This window comes from Nilaparvata lugens, chromosome 4 (assembly GCF_014356525.2).
Source record: "Nilaparvata lugens isolate BPH chromosome 4, ASM1435652v1, whole genome shotgun sequence".
Taxonomy (NCBI): Eukaryota; Metazoa; Arthropoda; class Insecta; order Hemiptera; family Delphacidae; genus Nilaparvata; species Nilaparvata lugens.
This window is the reverse complement of record NC_052507.1, coordinates 43,813,340-43,837,645: the sequence shown is the minus strand read 5'-3', so window position 1 is coordinate 43,837,645 and position 24,306 is coordinate 43,813,340. Positions and strand designations below refer to the sequence as shown.

Sequence of the window (24,306 nt, the reverse complement as noted above, 5' to 3'; positions counted from 1 at the left end):
CGTTTCTTTCGGTGCAGCAAACTGTCACTTTGTGCACTAGTTGAACAAATAACTATTTTGCATCAGAATAGAATTTTTGATTTTCAAGTCTAATTAAAATAATGAAAATGATCTACTAAGACCTGGAACTCAGACAATGTCGAGTGGATAGAAAGCAAATCATAACACTTTACATTTCACCTGAGTATGAATTTAGAGAGGAAACTTATAGAACCACAACATAATTATTATAATGGTAACTTATAATAAAAGCAAACTTCTTATCCTTACAATAGTTATTTGTGCAACTAGTGCGCAAAGTAAAAGTTTGCTGCACCGAAAGAAACGTTTACGCATGAGCCGTAGGCGAGGGCGGAATAGTTTCTTGAGTGCAGCAGAGGAACTTTGCGCATGTATTTCACATTAAATTTTTCCTACAGTTACCATTGAATATGAGAAGTGGTTGATTATGGGTAAAATGATGACTGAAATCCATCAAATGTTTTTCTGTATAATTTTGTTATTAATAACAACTTCAAATCATTTTTAACTTGATAATCAAATTGAAAATTAATAATCAATAATTTATTCAAAATAAGAATTAAATTAATCCAATTGATTTGAAAATTTGAGTAATTTTAATAAATCTTATTTCTAAATAATTGTTCAACCAATCAATTTATGAATGAAAAAAAATTATTTGAAACAATGAATAATTAATAATATTCAAAATGTATAATTTAATGAGTTCTCATTTTTATTTTTTTGAAAAATATAGATAGAACAAATTTGCATGCAAATTTCATGCCAAAAATGTCAACAGCTGATTGGGATGGCAAAGTATTAAGAGTACGCAAAGTAATACTTTGCACACTAGAGCGGAAAAGTGATTCCTTGCGTCCTGTAATCAGTGCAGGAATGGTCACTTTTCAAGGTAACTGTAGGAAAAAATATATTTAGCAAAGCCGAAGGACTATAGTGTGACCCATAAATTCTTTTGAGTGATTCGAACATTTTATATGTGGTCAAGACATCCTCAACTCACAATAAATTTAAAGATCTATAATTTATAATAATAATAATAGTATTGATGTAGGCTAACCCAAACTTTAGTAGACAGATGTCTAACTGTCTACTAACTTTGGGCTAGCCCTACGTGGATTTATCATGTGAGCACGGTTGCCAAGGTGACTGTTTTAGTAACGAACGTTTACAAGAAAATAAAGCTGCGTTTACACCGGAGTTAATAACACGAGTTATAAACAAAAAGTTATTAACTTGACTGAATCGTCAAAAATTTATCTTAACAAAAGTTAATAACTCGTGTTTTTAACAGAAAATTCCTTGTTATTAACAAGATCTTGCTGCCAATATAATTGACTTCCATATGATTCCATTTAACTCAACGAGACTATTCATATGATATAACAGCCGGAATAAAAAGCAAAAAATTGCCTTCAAAATACTTTAAATTGAAACAGGTGTGATCATTAACATAATGATCTTCATCTGATTTACTGTAAACAAATTATAGTGCGTCTACACCAGAGTTGATAACAAAGTTCCTAACATAGGTTAATAACATTTTCTTCTGGCTGCTAGTTTTGTTATCAACAAAAGTTAATAACTTTGTCACGTGTTTTGTCTGCAGCTGTAGTTATTAGGGAACAGCTGTAGTTGTAGGGTAGGGATGCTGGGCGAGGGGGTTGCGGGGAAGATAGTAACCTGTTATTAACAAAGGTTACCGACTCTCGATGGATAACATAAAACTTGTTAATAACAAGGAATTTTTTGTCGATTCAGTTAAGTTGACAACTTTTTATTAATAACTCATGTTATCAACTCCGGTGTAAACGCAACTCAACATGATGTTATTAACTTTTGTAATTAACATAAGTTGATAACAAAAATGTTAAAAACTAGTGTCATTAACTCCGATGTAAACGCAGCTTTACATGAAAACAAGGGAGATGGAAGCATTCAACGAGATGGTAAATTCGATAAAAGAAGGTATGCTAGAATTTGTATCTAACTCTAAGAGTTTTATAAGAGATGTTAGAAGATGATGTTGTATTTTTATTTTTATCTTGTTCGTAAATGTAAACTTTTAATGAATTAAGTGTCAATTACAAAAGCACATTTACAACAGTATTTAGTAATAGTAATAATGGTTTTATCAAAGTAATGGGTATAATTCCCACTATTATGTATTGCTTTATTTAATTAATTTGAATTTTTGTAGTTGCTTTACCCTGTATATGTATTATATTCTATAATAATGATGTTGTATTATTCTATGGAAATAAATAAATTCAATTCAAGTTGAGTAATGAGTAATATAGTAACCTCAAAGATAATTTTTAATTAATCCAATTTACAATAAATTACAAGCAATAGGACAAAAAAATCTGAAATAAAAGTGAGAAATGTCACCTGAAACTGACCTGTATGTAGCTATTACCAGCCGGATCGTCAAGAACTAGTGTAACTTGTGTTTGGCCTTTGACGATGGCATCGATTCTCTCAAGGAACTGGGCCATTTTGCCTCTGGCGGAGAAGGTCTCGGAGTCGGTGAACATGCCGCCCTTCTCGGCGAGCTGGTCGCGAATGGCGCAGAGCAGGCCTTCGACAGTCGTGAAGCGGCCCCCCAGCGCCGCTGGCCCCACCTCCAAGTCTAGTTCCGGCACTTCCAGGCTGCACGTTTCTGACTGCATCACACAATTTGCCCGAAATAATAGTGTGGTGAATATAGCCTAATTCAAATCAAGTACGTAAGAGAGAGCAGTAACATTTTGTAAATAGTTTGTTACTGTAGAAAAAACATTGAAAATTAAAATACAAATAACTGAATCAAATCAGTTTTATTGGATAAGTCCATTAAAAACGTCAAGAACAACAATAGTCACAATATTACTGTCGGTCCAATAGTCAACATATGAATATATATTTCTGCCTATTACATGGGAAACCATAGTTGGCTAGGTATCTTCCTCTCTTTTTTTTCTCTTCTCCAACACATCCAACCACAAAGCCCATGGTTTTTTATATTTGTAACATTTTATTGTATTTTATTTGTTTTGTAATTCTTTGTTATTTTGTTTTGTTTTATTTGTGTGTTTTAATAAATTGAAAATTGAAATAGAATAGAATATCTTTATTAGCCTCAATAGTACATCACAATTTGACATATAGGCCAGTCAACACAATAAAAACGGTCAATAAAACACTACAACAAACAGTCACAGTAGTACATTGGATTGAAATTCAAATATACATTACATACAGTTCATAATAATAATACACATTATTCAAAAATATACATTATTTTTATTTAATTCATTTCAAAATCCCTTGGATATAATTTTTTCTCCATATATTCTTTGACAGAGTAGAAGGGATTATCTACGAGAAATTTTTCTAACACATTTCTAAACCTTTTGTAATTAAGTTGTCTTATTTCAAAGGGCAGTCTATTCATGATTTTGATTGCGGCATTAGTAGGGTTTTGATCTGTCTTGTGGAGTCTGCTTCTTGTTACATTCAAAGATTGACTTGTTCGTGTATTATGTGTGTGTGTGTGTAGCACTTCTCAACTCCATTTTATCGAGATTAGCTTTCAAGAACAGTAAACATTATAATATGTATAATGAAAAGTTCTCTACAATGTTCACGAAAGCTATGACTCTGACAGCCTTTTTCTGTAATAAAAAGATATCATGCGCTTGTGCTGCGCAACCCCTGACTATTAGGCCATATTGGATATGAGACTGAAAAATGCCAAAATAGGCCTGATGAATTCCATCCTGGTCCAGCTCACCACAAAGACGTTTGAGGGCAAATACACTGCTGCTCAACTTATTTTTCAGACAGGCAATGTGATGGGTCCAAGTTAGAGTAGGGTCTACAATGATTCCCAAAAATGTTTGAGCCTTATTATTTGTACTATTGGAAGCAGATATACTTTTAAGCCCAAATGAGATTGTTGTTGTTTTATCTGCATTGAGAAGCAGCTCATTAGCATTCAACCACGTTTGAACTACCTTCAAATTAGATTCAGAAAGTGCCACAGCCTGAGTGTCATCTGAATGCCTATTGAGAACTGTGGTGTCATCTGCATATAAGACTATTTTCGATGGGACATTAATGCTCAAATCATCAATCATAATAAGAAAGAGCAAAGGACCCAGGACCGAGCCCTGAGGTACTCCACACTTAACAGACAAAGTAAGTACCCGAGCTTTTACCATCCACACATGCATATTGAGTTCTGCCCTGCAATAAGCTGGAGAATAACTCCAGTGCTAATCCTTCAACCTGTAAGTGCTTCAACTTTGCTAACAGGATGTCATGTGAAATACACTCAAAAGCTCTACTGACGTCGCAGAATGATACAGCAGCAGAACATTTCTCCTCAAAACAGTCCAGAATTTCCTTCACCAATTTAATCAGAGCATGGGTGGTTTGTTAGGCCTTTTCGGAAACCGAACTGAGTCTTACAGAGCAAGTCATTCTTCTCCAAAAATTTGCAAAATTGCTTTCCAAGCAGAATTTCTATTATTTTCGAAAAAATAGGGACTATAGCTATGGGCCTGAAGTTTGTAATATCCTCATGTATGCCCTTCTTGAAAACCGGTATTACTTTAGTGATTTTGAGGTGGGAAATTTCCCTTCCGCAATGACTTTATTTACAAGGCATGTGAACGGGGTTAGAATACAATTGATAATATTCTTCATTAGAGCATTGGACAGTCCATAGTGATCCTTACTATCCTTTGTAGACATATGCTTTACAACTTCCAAGATACAATATTTCTGTTACAGGTTTAAATCGGAACTTCTTAATAATTTCAGGAAATATTTTTCTTTTCTAGTAGTTTAGTCGATGTTACTCTGTAGTTTTTAACAAGTTTTTTCTTAATTCCTTCAGCTGTATTTACAAAAAAGCTATTAAACTTATCAGGAGATATATTTATTTGTGGTAACTCCTCTCTTTTTGTTTTACTTTTATTTACAATGTTCCACAACATTTTTGACTTATTTTCAGAATTTTCTATAATATTTCTGTTTGCTACTTTTGGTACGTAAATACTGGTTCTTTAAATTTAAATAGCTCAAAATACAAGCTTCAAATGCTCTGATGTGGACTGTATAAGACGAATAAAATCTTCGTGTAGAATAACATATCCATTCAGGAAAACGACATACATAGAACATAGAAAATCAGAAAAGGTACTCACCAAATCCAATATGATTGTCTTGAATCGAATTGTTTGTCTACTTCTATTTGAGGTAAAAGGTGGACAGTTGGATAGGATAGATGAGAGGAAAAGATAGGTGAAATTATGCAAACCGAAAGGGCGACTATTAAAGTTGGTTCCTTCCTGTTTCCCGGTTCTAGGATGGAATTTACTGTCTGGATATTTAACACTAAGATTTGAATATGAATAGAAACAAAAAACTAAACTTGCTTTCTGGCATTCACTTTTCACTAATACGAAACGTGACTAACTTTTCACGTAAAACGAAAATGCAATTTAAGTAAACGAATAAATGTGTAGGCCGAATTTCCTATAATATTAAACGACACGAATAGGAGTTATTAGAATGAGCCGAAATACTCAATTATAGAAGGGATGCCACTAAACGATGACAAGCTCCTTCCAAGATTTCTCAATTGTAACTGTACAAATTAGAGAACGATTGTCTCTGGGAATTCTCGACAAATTCAATTCCCGAACGAAGAATATTTAGGCAGATTCAGGACGTATTTCCTGAATCTTAAAGACTCGAGAGCAAGTACTTAGCAGAACAAGAGCTAATTTCACACTGACACTCCAACCGGCCGATGCCTGAGCGATAGATTGATGAGTAATAGTTATTATAAAATTATAGAAACTCTCCTACCATCTGGCAGTCAATGAGCGAATGAAAACAATTTTAAATGGTTTCAACAACTTTCTTTGCTTCTCTTATCATTAGTCTAGGAACTTTTTTCTCTAATATAAATATATATATAATCTACGTGTGTTTTAGAAAGAAAATACAGAAAGTCCAACCTATTTTTCTGCTCTTTCAGCTCCGGAGTGAACCAATTGATTTTATTATAAGAATGCCTAGCGGTTCTCGAGTTAGAATTAATTTGTTTGATCATGTTGAAACTCAGATCATAATAATATATAACTGTATTCAAAAATAAATCAAAGCTCATATCAACATAACTATCATAAATAGAAACTGACCAACCTTCCTTTAACAGGTGGCATTTAAATACATCAATATTACTTTTTTTTATTTTAGTGACTTTTCTATAAATCTTACTCGAGGATAACAAGCGTTTTTGAGATTTATTGAATTTTATAGAGACAAGCTGCCATAAGTGGTCGCTGACATGGCGGTTACTTATTTCTACACTCAAATTGTCTTGGAAGCTGGATGAGAAAACATTATCAAGACAATTGGCCCCCCTAGTCGGCTCATAAACCCTCATTTCAAAGCCATACATATTACACAAAGTGTTCTGCCTGTTTGTCATTTGCATTGAAACGTAAGTTGAAGTCCCCACAAACTATTGACTTTCGGTATCTCTTATTCAAGTAACTAAGAGCTAATTCCATTATTTTACAAAACATTTCAAAAGTACCTTGAGGACTACGATATACAGTAATGACCATAGTATCAATATTTGAGAATCTACACCTGCTAATTCGCAGTTCTCAGCTCTACAGAAATGTTTATATGGAATATATTTTAATAATCTATACTGTAAAGGTCTATATTTTGAATAAATGGCTACCCACCATGCATTCGTGTTGTGCAAACTAATTGTAGTTATTTTAGATTAGAATTTACTTCCAGTTCAACCTCAGTCATCCAATGCTCAGTAAGACATAAAATATCTAGTTTCTTATCCACAATGATTTGTTCAATTAGACCTATTTTATTAGATAAGACTCTGTACATTCTGGTGGAGAATATTTATATTACCGCTAACTGAATCGCATTTAATACTTCTTCCTTTTATAATTGCCCCTGTAACCGTTTTACTGCTAAGTGTTTACTGCTAAAGTTTAACAGTTACTGCTAACCGTTTACTGCTAAGTGTTGTATCCCCTATATCAGTACATAAAAACGTTGACGTGTCAACAAGAGTCACATTTTGAACAGATTCAGTATTCTGTTTAGTACCTATGCTGCCTAAATGAATAATTCTTATTACGGTTGTCAAAACACATGCAAACACACCCTGAACACCTTTTAGACTGTAAACACATTCTAACTCTGAATTGTTTTGATCGTGTTGATCAGTTATATGAAACAAAAATCAAACTACAGTACCATAATACATAAATATATACTTATTTAAATACTTGAACATACCTAAACATAACCATAAAGAGAGGATAGCATGAAAATATATCACAAGAAATATGTCGTTTATGTTCCAAATTTCTAGCCGATTACTGTGTTTATTATTACTATTTTGGCCGAGTGAGAGTGTAATAACGGCAAAGTATGAGAGACTAACAGCGTCACATAGCTTCACGAATAAGAACTACCGTCGACCGGGGTGACTTTGTCCCACCTCGCGGTAAAGTATTCAAATCAGTTTATCTCATATCTCTGTTATCCGAAATCGATATTCAACATTGATAGGCGTAGCCCTGATCGTTATCGAGGTTCTACAATCGATATCTTGTCGAATCTCGATATATTAGTTGAATTATCGACATAAAACCTAACTGCTAGCTTTATTTTCTGATTTCGTTTTCGAAAAACTTCGTATTGGGAAACTTATTTCTAAAAGACTTATGATATCGGTGAGAACATATTATTTTGGCTTTTTATTATATTTCAATAGGTATATCTATAATATCCATAGTTGTACTGGTTAGGGTTCTATTACTAGTTAAATACAACGAGGTCACATCTAGGTTAAACTTGGGTTGACTTTGTCCCAGTATAAAAAATTGTGATATTATGCAGGATATGATGCAAATACAATTCAAAATCTGATAAATATAATGTATTCTACCCAATAAAGCAAAATATAAACCTTGCTTGAGATTAATACGATGTTAATATTCATTTTCAGCTGATTCCGCAGCAGGAGCCAACATGCTTCGGCGCTAAAATAGATCTTTAGGCAGCAGAAACTGAAATATTTTTCAAAAAACTAGTAGTTCTGTGAACAGTAGACCTCGCGCAGTTATAACGACGTCCCAAACCATAAGCACATCCACACTGATACACTAACTATTTATTTGATCAGATTATGCTTACACAAGATTTAATTATAATATAACGCTTTCCGGAATTTAGCGCGAGAAAACCAGAAGACATCTAGGCGCCCAGACAATACCTACTATTACTTCAGGCCCCACAACTAATTAATGACGTCATAACATGTAGATTGATTCTTCCTAGATCATAGTAGTTTATACTAGCTTATCAATGTAACTTTTGTTACTGTATCGATTTTTTATTGGATGGAATACTATCTAAATTTCAGTTTAAATACATTTGTATTTTATTAAATATAAATTTCATTGAAATAAAAACACTTTATTCCACAAATGCAATAATTTATCCATACTTTCAGCTTGATAGACATAGGCCTACTCGATTCAGTGATAGAGCTATTGATAAATTCATCTCAACCAAAAATACTCAATAATAGCCTGTATCAGAATCGAAGGAGAGGTAAATGAAAGATAAACCAAATAAAATGTAACTCTATTTTAGGAAAGAGGCTCCCACAAACTTGATCACAATAAATCTGTGATACAAAGAAACCCATCAGGAGAATTGAATGTTTTTCAGTTAGGTAAAACCTTTAATATTAGGATGTTATGCACAGTTCCAACACTTTGCATTTACTTTTAATTCATTAGTTCAAAAGTTCTTTCACACACTTTATTTACACTGTTATTCCACACTCTAATTACACTGTTATTTCACATTTTAATCACACTGTTCTTTCACACTTTAATTAAATTTTCCACTCACACTTTATTTACACTGTTCTTCTACACTTCATGTAAACCGTTGTTTTGTAGAATTGAAGTTCTTCCTTCTTCTCGCTCGTATCCATTTTCGTTATAAAGTTTCATCATTCGAAAAAGAAACTTTTGGAGTCTTGTTATAATTCCCCCGACAATTAAGTACACAACAGTATCCCATAATTTAAAACCCCAAATTCATTATTACTTCTCACAAACGAATATTGGAAGAATGATAAACAAACCATATTCATTGAAATGGGAGACCGTGAAAATTGAATTTATGATTCCAAATTTGTTGATTACCATATCAGATGTGATAACAAGCATCAGCGCTCTTATTTCGCTTGCTCACCGCCAGTAGATATCATAGATCTACTGTGATGACGTCATAGTTTATTAGAGATCAGTTGTGGGGCCTGAAGTAATAGTAGGACTATTGGCCCAGACGAGCTGTTATAAGTTCTTTGCATCCTATTTAATAGTGCATAAAAATTGCATTCAATGAGGCATGCAATTTATAGTCTACACAGCTGCTAATTTTTTACCAAGTTACATTGAGATATTGAAATGCATGCGTCATGGCATGCAATTTATAGTCAACTCGACAGCAGCTGATTTATGATGAATAATATTCTATAGTCTGATTTTCACTCTAATATTGACGTATGAAGGAGGCTCCTTTTTCCTTTTATATTATCCTTGAAATGCAAAATTTCCAAAAACCTTGTATATACGTCGACGCGCAATTTAAAAAGGAACATACCTGTCAAATTTCATGAAAATCTATTACCGCGTTTCGCCGTAAATGCGCAACATATGAACATTTTAAACATCCAAACATTTAAACATTAAGAGAAATGTCAAACCGTCGACTTGAATCTTAGACCTCATTCGCTCGGTCAATAATTTGTGATTTTTGAAGTAGATTTCATTTGTTTTCAATGTCATTATTCATTTTAAAGGTTAACAGTTGGTTTCACTTTTTCTAACTCTTGAAAATTAACTTTTTTTCATATATTTTTTAAAGTGAGATAAAGTCACCCCAACCTCTGGTTGACATTCTCTCTTAATTTCAAAAAAAAATATTTGTTAAAGTAAAGAAAAATATTAACTTTTTATAATGAGAAATACTCTTCAAACATTGCAGAATACAATAAAAAATATTACAAGAAATTTCTTGCAGCTTAATTATTGATTGCAAGCGGTTTAAGATCTCAACTCCCCAAAATTGGGACATAGTCAACCCGGTTTACCGTACGTGGACTATCGGCTCCAGCTATCAGTGAAATTTGAAAAATAAACGCACTATATCATTGGATATTCTTCTATTCTATCTATTCTCTATGGTATCGGTTACAACAGTATTGTTTTGTGTACGATAATGTCAGCATATTGTTTTGCCAAGAGCAACGAGTGCAGCCTATACTACAGTAACTATATTACCCACAGTATGACTGTCACGTGGTACTAAACAGCCATTAAGATTCCAAACAAACTTTATAGTCCTATCTTAGTGCATTGGGAATTTGGAACTTATCACTTCTTTTGGAATGGAAACATATTTTGAACTACCGATGAGTTTGGTTTAACATTTTCGAAGGGAAATTGATTATACCGTACTTTAATATGTAGTGTCTAATTTTATATTGATAGGCGATATGAATGTACGTATTGGAGAAGAGCAGGTTATCAATGATGAAAGTTTACTTAGGGATGATAACGGGAGGTTTGCAAACAACAGAGTTTCTAAAGATAAAGATCTAAACAATAGGGGGCGAAGATTTTTAGAACTTTGTGCTGATTATAATTTGGTTATTCTTAATGGGAGAACGCCAAGTGATAGGTTGGGTGAATTAACGTTTATTGGAGGTATGGGAGTTGCAGTTGGAGTTGGATTTGGAAATGTGTTGGATTTAGTTAATGATTTTAGAGTCAGAAAAGAGCCATACTCAGATCATAGGGTGCGTACACAAAGAAAGCTGGTTGCCGGCGCCGGAAAACCAGCCGCTGTAAGCGCGTCCCGGCTTGAGAAGAACTTAACATGGTTTCAAGTGTGCCCGTACACAGTAAACGCCGGTGCCGGCTCAACAAGCGCAACAAGCGCGAGCTGCCGGCGTCAACCGGCAAACAAGTATGAAGAGAACATTCTTGTAGCCGGTTTCCAGCAACTGGCTGAGTCTGCGAGTGGTCTCTGTACTGTGCGTACAGTAGTCTCCAGTACAGTCTCTGTACTGCAGTTGGTTAGCGTAGTGTGTACTGTGCAGTAGTTTTAAAGATTCACAATTTCAGGTTTTCTAAACCCGAAAATCCCGGGATCGACGCTTGAAAATCCCGGGATCGTTAGGTATAGAAAATGGACCGGGATCCAGGGATTCGGGATCCCGGGATTGACATCCCTAGAAGACTTCAGAAATCAAAAGTGAACAAGTTATCCACCTTATAAATATGGATAACTCTTACCTCAAAAATATGACAAGACGCTCTTCTGGTTCTATTGGTTGTTTATGCCAGTTTGACCACTTTTCAATCAAACGTCCTTCAATGTTTTTTAATATGTAATCGAAAGTCGCTAGCTCCATTCTCATGTATGTGTAAAACCGTTGTGGGTCACCTTTTAGTTGCGGAAACAAGTGATGGTATTCACCAAGTTTCTTCCTATGTCTATTAATAACATGAACACCGAATTTCCTCCTTTGCAATAATTTTAAATGAACACTCTCCGCCAAAAACACATCATCACTAGACGAAGACATCTTTGACACTGCTCAAAGTGAACTGACTTGTCGCGCTTGTTACCAGCTTTCTTTATGTACGGCTTCAAGCTTTTACCGCGCTTATAAGCTCGAGGAGCAAGCTGCTGGTTTTCCGGCGCCGGCAACCAGCTTTCTTTGTGTACGCACCCATATGCCACTTAGTTTGCAGCTTAGAAATGTAGCGATAGACTATGAGAGGGACAACTGCGATATTTTGCCGAAAAAACTTATATGGGGAAGAAATGACGAGATATTTTATAAGGATAGATTAACGGAAAGATGCGAGAATCTGGCAATGATATTGATAAAAACAATCAGATTGCGATAAGAGAAGTTGGTAATTGGATAGTGGCAGAGCAGTCTGCCGTGACTGGTCGAGTTTCGTAACGCTCTGTAAATATTTCGATTTTCGAGTGGTTTTTCTCATAATTTAAAGAAATTTAATGGTGCATTCTGTAGTACTAAAGCTTCTTGTTGTTTTGAGTTGATTAGAATCGCGAATTTTCCGTTTGGTTGTGTGTAATTGTGTGTTTTTTAACGATAAAGGGTTGGATTGTGAGCAGTGTAGACGTTTCAGTATTGTCTTCATCTCAAACTCTTATCGAAATTGAAGATAAGGTTCACTTGGATTTTCGGCAACTTATAAGCTGTGAGTAATTCAATTCTTAGCTCAGCTATAGCAATCTCCCTTCACTGACTTGCCTTACCCATCCCCTTCCTTCTCACTATCAGGAGCTTCCGATCGTCCTGCCTTGACTGCTCTCTCGGCTATCACTCTTCCCGTCGATCCCCCTCCTTCTTCAATAATTCTAATAGCCACAACGATAATAATTGCGATAAAATACAATACGAAAGTTCATATCTCTTCCCGCGCTTTATTGACGCGTGTGACGATCAGCTGTTTTTAGGTGATCCTTGTTTACTGACGTATCCTAGCAACGGTCTGCAGTGCGGCCTCAGCGCCCGATTTCAAAACAATCTAAAATGAACAAGCCTATGGTGACGCGCAGCAGACGTGAAAGATTGATAAATGGAGGAAACTTAGAACTTAGTAATTTGAAGGACGAACTTTGTAATGAGGTAGTAATTGAATTTGCGATAAATATAAGAAGAACACTTGCAAGTATTGCCGATTTATGCACAAACGATTCAATCGCTGACTTGATTCCAAATATTGTTGAAGTATTAAACAAACTGGATAAGTCTATTTCAGACAATAATGATCTGAGAATAACACTGACGGATATCTCAGATGAAAATAAAGCACTGTCTAGGCTTCTGGACGAGGAAAGAAATAAAAGGAAGGTAAATTTTGAGGACTCTCTGTTGTATGAGGATAAGACTGAGGAAGAGATTAGACTGTTGAAATCGCGTATTGAGATTCTAGAGATGGATAAAAAACGACTAAAAGAAGATCTACTGAATAAAACTGTGAAAATTGATATAATCCAAACTGAAAACGATAATTTACAGGAGAGAGGAAATATTAATTTTAGAGAGAATGATCCCGGAAATGACTTTATTATACCTAGAAATACGGCAAATCCAAACAATAATAGGATGACTTGTGATATTGAAGTTAATAATAGATACTCTATGCTTTCTATGGACGAATCGTCAACTTCGGCATGTGAACCTAATAATGCACAAATGTTTCAAGTAGAAGCGGAGGTCCACTACACTGAAGAGATGATAACCAAGGCACAAGTTCATGAATCTGCCACAACTGAAATATTACTATCTCATGATGGCGTCAATCACTCGATTGATAAAGTAGAATCTACTGCTACGAAGCAATTGATTGAACTGCACAATAGAAGCTTGGAATATTACAAAGATTACAATAGTAAGATTCAAAAAGAAATTACTGATTTGCAGAGCTGTTTGGAGGGATGTATAAGAGAAATAAAAGAGGCAGATCGACTCAACATTTCACTTCAGGAGACAATTGAAGAGTTGAAAAGGGAATTAACTTTTCTCCGAAGCCCCCCTTCTAAAGCTATAAAAGGATGTCCACTGACAGAGGACTGCGATGGAAATATCAACATATGGGCTGATAGTCACGGCAGGGGAATCAGAGAGCTTCTACAACGCTTGCTACCTTCCTATAAGTGCACGGCCTACATTTCTTCTGGGGCCCCGTTTCAAAAACTTTCAAATACTTTTCTTAGTGCAGATCATAGTCATCAGTCGAAAAATGAATGGAATATCCTAATAGGATGAACAAATAGTGTAGATAAATATTTTAGTGATAGAGATATTGAAGAATATGCAGATCATCTTGTGAGAACTGTAAGAGCAAATTGTGATAAGAATATCATAGTAACCACGGTGCCTTACAGATATGACTTGCAAGCTGACTCAAATGAGAACAAAATGATTTCTAAATTGAATCGTGTGATTTGTAGTCTACCTTACATGTTCAATGTAAACATCATCAATATATGGATGTTTGAAAGAAATAAGCACACGCGACATGGACTTCATATGAATAGAAAGGGAAAGGTCGAACTAAGCAAATTAATTTACAATCAAATCAAGCAGCAGGCAATCAGCGATCAGGTACAGCCGTGTAATCATAGGGAAAAAAGTCAATGTTTGAGTAGTAATGCTGATGTCAGATTATGATAATGAAGAGGAAGCCTATTTGAATTATGAAACTGATAAAGATGTATCTCTTGATTTAAACTTGTAAACATTGACAAAAATGATAATTTGGCTAATTTTTCAACTAATGTAAGGAATCACTCTAATGTTTCAATTTATCATGCAAGTAGTATTAAACCTCTAGATAGCGTGAGATATCAGGATTCTGATGTGAATCTACTCTCCTGGAATGTTCAGGGACTAGGTAATAAAATTGATTACCTGGAAACTATATTGCATGAGAATAATACTGAAATTGTATTGTTGAGTGAGCATTGGCTGAAAAAGGATGATATAATCTATGTAAGTGTTGATAGATTCAAGTTAGGTTCATATTTTGTTAGAAACAATAGAATTCATGGAGGGGCTGCTATCTTTTTGAGAAATGAGCTTGAATTCAGGGAAATAGAGAAAATAAGGGATCTGTCAGTGGAAATGATATGTGAAGCATGCGCTATTAGAATACCGGAATTGAATATTATTGTTGTATCTGTTTATAGGCCATATAGTGTTTCAACGAGCAATTTTAGAAAATTCCTAGAGGTGCTTAATGAAATTTTGAGTTATTTGTTTAATTTTAATTGTAATGTTATTTTGGGAGCTGATTTTAATGTCGATTTCAATGTTGAATCAGAGAACAGAGATGAACTATGTACCTTGTTGGCTAGTTTTAATATGTCTATTACAACTAAGGAAATAACCAGACCAAACATTAATAATATTAATTCACAAGGATCGTGTATAGACAACATTGCCACTGATTACATTTCAGCCGATGGGAGAGTAAAGTATTACATACAATTTTTTCAGATCATTATGCCTTGAGTCTAAAAGTTAAAATTGAAAAAAAGTCTTGTATCGATAAAAAGAAAAAACAATACTACTAAGACAAATTAGTGCAGATAGGACAAACCTATTCCTGGCATATCTAGAATCCTTAAACTGGATTTCAGTCTATGAGCTTGATGATATTAGTCATAAAATACAAAAATTTCAAAGCTTGTTTATGGGGGCGGTTAATATGGCTTATCCGCTAGTTAAAAGGAAGATATATCAGAGTAGAGATTATAATAAATGGTATACACCTGAACTGCAAATGTTAAAAATAAAGTGTGAACAATTATTCTATTTGTATAAAGACTGCCTTAGTGACACAATAAAAGAGGAGTATAATAATAGTAAAAAGCAATATAAATTAGCAATAAAAAAGCCAAACTTGAATTTAACAGTAAATTTATTTCAGATAGTAAAAACAAAACTAAAGCGGCTTGGGAAATAGTTAACAGACATGTTTGTAGGAATAGTAAATCTTCCAAAATTGAATGTGATATGCCAATCAATGACAAAAATAGATTTTTTATAGATAGAGTGGACAAGCAGATATGAACCATTCCCAAGAGCAATTTTGATTCCAGCTATTATGTCAAGAAAATACCACAACCAGTTACGAAGTTCAGCTTCAGTCATGTTAAAGTTGAAGAGGTATTTGCTGCTATTAATGGAATAGGTAACAGTAACTGCTTAGATGTATATGGCTTAAACTCTTTTATTGTGAAATTAGCTGCTAATAAGGTCTCTGAAGTATTGACACACTTATTCAATAAATGTATAGACTTTGGCATATTCCCTGACGGCCTAAAAAAAGTTAAAATGATGCCTACTCATAAGAAAGGTGACAAGTCTAAAATAGAAAATTACAGACCCATTTGCATAGTGCAGATATTTTCCAAGATATTTGAAAAGCTCCTCCACAAGCAACTAGCTGAATACTTCGAAAATAGCAAATTACTATAAAAAAATCAGTACGGATTCAGAAAAAACTTGAGTACATGCGACAATGTGTTGGATCTAGTACATGATATTATAAGTAGTTTGGAACAAAAGAGAAAAGTTGATCTAAGATCCTTTGATCTGTCACGTGCATTTGACACAGTAGAGCATGGAAAATTATGTGATAAGCTATCTTACTATGGTCTTGACAGGGCAGCAGTAAATCTCATTGACTCCTATCTCAGCAACAGGCTACAATATGTAATTGGAAATGGGGAATTCTCAAGTGGTGAGATGGTAAATTTCGGGGTCCCACAGGGATCTATACAGGGACCACTTCTATTTATAATCTATATAAATGACTTGCCTAATTTTATCAATGAATGTTGTAATGATAGTCACCCATACCTTTTTGCAGATGATTTAGGACTAAGAGTTAGTGGTCTTAATGAAGCTTCAATCAACACTACAACTGAGAATTGCACAACAGCAATTGAAGATTGGTGTGCTTCTAACGCTCTATGTCTTAACAAGCTTAAAACAAAGGACCTGCAATTCACTTTCAGTAGAAAATCAGAAAAACTCAGTTCCTTCAAATTTCTAGGATTAACACTTGACACCAATCTTAATTGGAAAGATCATGTTCTTGATGTATGTAGTAAGCTTGCAAAGGGAATTTTCATGTTACGTAGGTTAAGAAATATTGTAAGAAATGAGGTGATGATAAATGTATATTATGCTCATATTTATAGTCATTTGGCATACGGTATTCAATTGTGGGGAAATAGCTCTATGTCACCGACACTCTTCAAGCTTCAGAAGAAAGCAATAAGAATAATTTGTCATGCGCCACCACTGGCAACTTGTAAGCCCCTTTTCTTGAACTTAAAAATGTTGACTCTTCCCTCTCTATATATATTTACATGCTTGTTATATATGAGGAAGCATGTGCACAAATATACTCTGAATGCCGAGACTCACGATTACAATACAAGAAGTAGGCTAAATATAAGGATTGACTCTCACTATTGGACTACTGCTCAGAAAAATTGGCGTTACATGACTATTAAGCTGTTTAATAAATTACCATTTGAGGTTAGAATTATGGATAAAAATCATTTTAAGTCTTTTATAAAGAAAATACTGATTGAAAAGTGTTTTTACTCTATTGAAGATTATTTGAATTCTGATTTTACAATGAGTAGAGAGAGTTAGAGTGTCTTTAAGTTTGCTACTGTTACATGTTTCTTGTATCATTTGTATAATTTTAACCTTATTCTTCTGTAATTTTTTAGCTACTGTTCTGACGTTGTTATAACATTGTTAAATGTTTTCAACAATAAAGATTTTGATTTGATTTGATTTGATTAATTTCATAGAAAAGGCAGCGAGCTCATCATTCGTTCACGGTCAAGGTCGTGTTAACTTTAAACAGCGTTGGTTCGATAACGACTGTAAAAGAGAACGAGATAAGATGTTTGGCCTCTTGAATTTATTCAGGAAATGTAATACCGCTACTGTGAAGAATATGTATATCGAAGAGAAAAAGATTTACAGAAAATTATGTCAAACTAAACGAGAAACGTATTATGCGAAGAGATAAGAATAACAAAAATGTTCAATAATATCTACAGAACGGCAAACGTACCTGATTCTTTTCAAAGATCAATAGTTTTTCCCCTACATAAAAAAGGAGATGTAAATCAAGCAATGAATTTCAGAGGAATAGCTTTTATAGACGCCGTAGCAAAACTCTTTGCAGGAACTTTACTGATGAGGCTAGAGAAGTGGGTACACACGAATAAAATACTGAACGAATATCAGGCTGGCTTCAGGAAGGGATATTGCACGGTAGACAACATTTTCAATTTACTATCGATAGCCAACTTGAAAATTAGTAGAAAACGAGGTAAACTCTTCTGTTTCTATGTCGACTTTTCGGCCGCGTTCGACACGGTGGATAGACGGTCGCTTTTCTACAAACTCTCGTGCATGGGGATATCATCAAAGTTTATAAAGATGATTGGAAATATGTATTGCGGAAATAACGGAACCACTGCACGAGTATGGAGTGAGAATGGGCTGACGGAAGAGTTTGGTGCAGGGGTAGGCCTAAAACAGGGTTGCCAGATGAGCCCGCTTTTGTTCTCTCTTTTTTTAAATGATTTGGAGGGAGATAGGATAGAGAGGGTGAATGAATATAGATACTTGGGAGTATTAATAACACCGTCGCTGACTATGACCCCACATCTGTAAGAAAAACTAAGAAGTGCTAAGGCGGGTTTAAATGCTGGCTGGGAACAGTTAATAAGCAATAAGAAGGTTCCGTTATCTGCTAAATGGGCTCTATACAGAAGTGTATCACGAGCAATCATGGTATACGCTGCTCAGGTGTGGGGATTCAGAAGATACGAGCAAGTAGAAAAGTTATGGCGTTTCTTCGTTAAGCGGCTGTTTAACTTGCCCTACAATACGCCCAGTTATATTTTATTTTTTGAAACGGGAGAGGCACCACTTCACGAATACACGCTCCGATTACATTTCAATTACATAAATAAGGTGATGGCAATGCAAGATTGGCGCCTACCAAAGCTGCTAGCAGCGGAAGTTGTAAAAAGTAGAGTATTCTGGTATAAGAGCTGGCTAGATATGGCGCAAGGGCTGAATGCTGATGTCGACCTAAGTCTAAACAATTTGGCTAACTGGAAAAATGAACTCAATAATCTTTGGAAGCTGAGAAAGTTGAAAGATTTGGAGGAGTTCAAAAGTGCAGCAAACACAGCCAGATACCACAGAATTTATAAAAGGCTTAGAAGTGTGAATTTGGAAGATGAAGGCTACCTGAAGGAAGGATTTGCATTGCCAGATATCAGGTGGATAATGAAAGTGAGAGGGGAAATGCTGTACTTGAATGACAGGCCGTGGATAGAGGGAAGGGGTGGAACATGCTCACTGTGCAACTCAGGCGAGAGAGAAGATACGTTCCATTTTATTGCTCGGTGTCTGGTTTTGGGTGAGTGGAGACGAAGGTGGCTGGGTGGTTCAACTATATCTGAGAATGAGTATATAGAAGTTGTAAACGGGGGTAATGGGAGAGGGCTGGTTGAATTTTGTAAGAGCGCCTGGCATTATCGATAGTTCCTAATAGAAAATTTCAATTATTAAAGAAAACATTAGATATTATATATATATATATATATATATATATATATATATATATATATATATATTAGCACTACAGCCCAATATGAGCTTTGGCCGCCTCCACTACAGCTCTCCACGCTTCTCGGTCCTCTGTTAATTGTCTCCATCCTCTATATCCCATTTTTTGGAGATCGTCTCTCACTTCATCTTCCCATCTTATTCTCGGCCTTCCTATCTTTCTTCTTGAATGTAGCCTCTCCTTGAATATTACTTTAGGCATTCTGTTTTCGTTCATTCTACAGATATGTCCAAACCATCTAAGCCGCTGTGCCTTAATAAATTTTACAATATTTCGGCCTTTTATCAATGCCTCGAGCTCTGAATTAGTTCTTCTCCTCCACTCCTCTCCTTTTTTAACTGGACCATAAATCTTTCTTAGGATTTTCCTTTCAAAAACGCCTAAATGGTTTCTGTCTTCTTTTGTTAACGTCCAAGATTCACAGCCGTACGTTACAACAGGTCTAATTAGGCTCTCATATATTTTAAGTTTCGTGTTTCTACATATGAGCCTGTTCTTCAAAAGTTTCATGTTACTGAAGTATGCTCTATTTCCAGCCAATACTCTTTGCTTTATGCTGTAACCCATCTTGTTCTCGTTATTTAGTTCAACCCCCAAGTAGCTGAAGTTCCTTACACCTTGAAAGATTTTATTTCCAATTCGGAGGTTTTGTGGAACTCTTCTTGCTTGACTACTTGATATTTTCATGTACCTCGTTTTTCTTTCATTCACTATCAAGCCAATCTTATTCGCCTCTCTTTCTAGCAACAAATACGTTTCCTGTAGGACATCTTTCCTTCTTGCAATTATTGCTACATCGTCCGCATATGCACATACCTGATACATTCGGTGGAAAATATTTCCCCTGTCCAATCCTTCAATAGCTCTATGCAATGCAATATTGAATAGGATTGCAGATAGTCCATCGCCTTGTTTGACACCTGTGTTAAATTCAAAAGTGCTGCTCCTTCTATTACCAATTTTGACCATTGCTGCAGTCCTACTCATTGTCATTTTTGCTAGACTAATGAGCTTTTTTGGTAAGGCGTATTGCTCCAATGTTTTCCATAGCTCACTTCTCACTATGCTATCGAAGGCTTGCTTGAAGTCAATAAATAAAATATGTAAATCCAGGTCATGCACATAAAACTTTTCCGCGATTTGCCGGATTGTAAAGATTTGATCTGCTGTTGCCCTTTCTGGCCGGAATCCGCATTGATATTCTCCAAGCACTTGTTCTGTGTAGGCCTTAATTCTATTGTTAAGAATACTTGATAAGACTTTATAAGCTACACTGAGAAGAGTTATTCCACGATAGTTATTACAGTCCAGTTTATCGCCCTTTTTATAAATCGGACATATAATACCTATGTTCCAATCTTGAGGCATAGTTTCATCTCTCCATATCATACTTATCAGCTCATGTATTCTCTTGACTGTGTCATCACCACCATACTTTATCATTTCTGCCGATATATTATCTTGGCCACCTGCCTTTCCATTCTTCAGGTGCTTTACAGCCATTTCTGTTTCCTCTAATGTTGGCCCTGCAACAAACTCCGCTTCAATATTTAGTGGCTCCCCTGTTCCTTCATGTACATTCTCCTCATTGTTATCTGTTACTGTTAACAGTTCTCTGAAATGCTCTGCCCATCTCTCCATGATATTATCCTCTTCATTCAAAACTCTCCCTCTTTTGTCTTTGCATGAAATAATTCTTGGTCTATATTCTTTATTTATTCTTTCCATCGCTCTATAGAACTTTTTCGTCTCATTCTGTTTATATAAGCTTTCAATTTCTTCTAACTGTTTGTTCAAAGCTTCTCTTTTCTTTGTCCTGCATATTCTATTGGCGATTCTTCGTTTTTCCTTGTAATCTTCATAATTTTTTCTTGTTTCTCGTTGTATCATTCGAGATCTGGCTTCATTCTTCTCTCTAATTGCTTCCCTGCACTCATTATCGTACCATCCCTCATTCCTTTTCCATCTTTTCTGACCAATTGCTTCATTTGCTGCTCCCTTCAGGCCATTGGCTAGCTTTGTCCATACTTCTTCAACACCATCTGTTTCTGAAGAGCTCAAAGTTTTTTCCTGTATTAATCTGAGGTATTCACTACGGACTCTTTCACTCTTTAGCCTTCCAACATCCCATCTTATAGGCATAACCTTTTGTTTACCCGCCATTGACAGCCTCTGTCTCACTACTACCTTCACAATGAAATGGTCAGAGTCACAATTAGGTCCCCTACAGCTTCTTACATCAATGATTGATGATGCATTACGGGAGTCAACTATCACGTGATCAATCTGATTGATTGTTGTTGCATCTGGTGATTTCCAAGTTCCAAGATGAATTCTCTTATGTGGGAATTGAGTGCTCCTAATTTGCATGTCATTTCTGATGGTAAACTGACCAAGAAGAAACCCATTCTCATTTGTTTTTTTCATGCAGAGTATACTTCCCTGCCACTTGTTGTAAGTAACTCTTCTTTCCAATCTTGGCATTGAAATCTCCCATAACGATCAATTGATCATATTTAGATATTTCAGCACATACTTCTTCCAATTGTTCATAGAATACTTCTTTTTCAGCAATATTTTTCTCGTTCGTGGGAGCATGGACTAAAAGGACAGAAACATTTCTGAATTTTTCCTTGAGGCGTACTCGACACATTCTCTCATTTAATGCTTCGAACTCCATCAGGGCTCCTCTCAATTTCTTAGCCACAATGAACCCTGTTCCGAACATCCCAGTTCGTTGCTCTGGACCACTATACATGAGAGAGTAGTTGCTTTTATCAATTCTTCCTTGGCCTTTCCATCTCACCTCTTGCAATGCAACCAAATCAAACTTATATTTCAATATTTCTTCAGCAATTTCGTTCATTTTTCCTGCTCTCAACATTGTCATCACATTCCTTGTTCCAAATACCTAATCATTACGTTTTTTTGCTTGCCGTTTTGTTTTTCCTGAAATCCGATCCGTCCGAGGCTGCTGTGTAGGTTTCGTAACAATGAGTTTTTACGGTGAAGAGCAGTTAACACTTCGCCCAACCCCCAACCTGGAGGACCAGGGATTTGTTTAGAGTTACCTTCTCCTAGACAGCTTGCCTTCACCACGGCTTACGAGCGCTGTCTACCCTTGATTGTTTCGTTTCGGTTGACTTACTCCGTACCCTTCATGGGAGTAAGTGTTATCCAGCCGCACCAAAGTGGAGGCGCACATCTTCGGGTTGCTATAGATGGTAACGATGTTCTTAAAGGGTTTCTCTCCGAAGATGTCGAAACAGATATTATATTGCTCAATCTTTATGTATGAATTTATCTTCTCAATCTAATCTTTATATGTAATAAGTCTTTGGAAATTAACAAAAAAATTAACATTTATTTTTTAAAATTTATTATTATTATATGATGAAAGCTTGCCCTCTATTACTCGGTAATAATTGTTTTGCATGTATAAACTCATTGTTAAATATACTCACGCATTGAAATTTTACTCTCATTAAGGTTTTATTTACGCATGTATGTAAATTATGTCTATTTTATGAATGCAAGTTCAATAGTGATATAATAATATTGTCGGAAAATAAAAACTCAACTCGAGCTGACGGCGAAAGCCAAGCTTTAGATGCTAGAAATATATATACTATACAATACTTTGTTACGATTGATTTGAAAATAAAGCATTATTCTATTCTATTCTACTTTAATATGGACCGATAAAGTTGATTTAAAAAACACTAATAACGCTTAAAACAAATAACAATCTTTCTTCCCTCGTGCTCCTCGCGGACCACTTCCAGAGCTTTCGTGGATCACTTTTTGGAAACCACTGATCTAAAAAATTATGTATGCAGAAAGATAGATTTCAATTTTATTGTATTTCCTCATCCAATCTATTGATTTGACCTTCTAATAATCTAATATCAAAATATTTTTGTAGCTCAATTGGATATAACATTTTATGAGATATTTAACCGTTATTAAGTGCTGATTAAAGACGTCTTTTCTTCTATGATTTATCCTCTTCAATCCTGAGTAGCCTACCCATAACATGTTCAATTGTTCAATAGCTGTTGCTATATGAGTTACCACTAGTATTCCAGTCACTATGTATACAATGGTGCTTGTAATTTATATTGTAGTTCTGATTTTTTAATATATTATTTGGATACATGAGAGAAGTCCAGAACCAAATTATTCATGCAAAATTTCCTTGTGCTATATATAGAAATTGGCCATTTTTTGCGTGTGTGGGAATATGGGCTTAAGTACACTCAACAATAAAATTTTCATTTTTCTACTGAATTTGACTTGTGATTCATGATTTTGAACCGCCTTGATGAGCCAAGAAGAAGGAAGTGTAGTACAATAGGATCCGAGCATTGTGTCAAAAGTGTTTGAATTTTTTATCCTTGAGGTGTCCTTAAGCGCTGGTGTCCTTAAGTGTTTGAATTTTTTATCCTTGAGGTGTCCTTAAGCGCGCCTCTCCACTAGGAAATACTAAAATGAAGTGCATCTAACGGTGATTCTCATAGAGCATAATCTCATGAGCTTATATCATTGTGCAAAATATTACTGTGAGGACAATATAGATAGTGATGATGGTTGAAGCAAAAAATTACGCCCAGAGGGATTTTGAATTTTTCATCTAGATTGTAACAATCTGGATATATTGTTGATCAAATACTAAATATCATCAAAATTGATTTTTTCTTAAAATTTCACTCATTTTTGAAAAATCTTAACTCAGTACTCATTGGTGATATAGAGTTCCGAATGATCTCATTTTATTCAGAATTTTTTAACCTTGGAAAAAAGGTGAGAGCAAACTTTTCTGTCCGATCACTGGATTTGGCGGAAATAGCTGAAAACTGGAAAATGAACCGATAATACGAGGTTTTTGGTTCACTCTGTATATAGCACAAGGAAATTTTACATGAAAAATTTG

At 35.1% G+C, this 24,306-nt stretch overlaps 1 protein-coding gene across 1 annotated transcript in view; it reads right to left on the bottom strand.

The window, feature by feature from the left end:
• The window catches only part of LOC111049752 (zinc finger protein ZPR1), a 59,911-nt gene that overhangs the window by 20,944 nt on the left and 14,661 nt on the right, over positions 1–24,306 (bottom strand). The window contains exon 6 of the mRNA XM_022335913.2: positions 2,424–2,687. Coding sequence (XP_022191605.1) covers positions 2,424–2,687 — 264 coding nt within the window. The remainder of the gene's footprint in view (positions 1–2,423; positions 2,688–24,306) is intronic.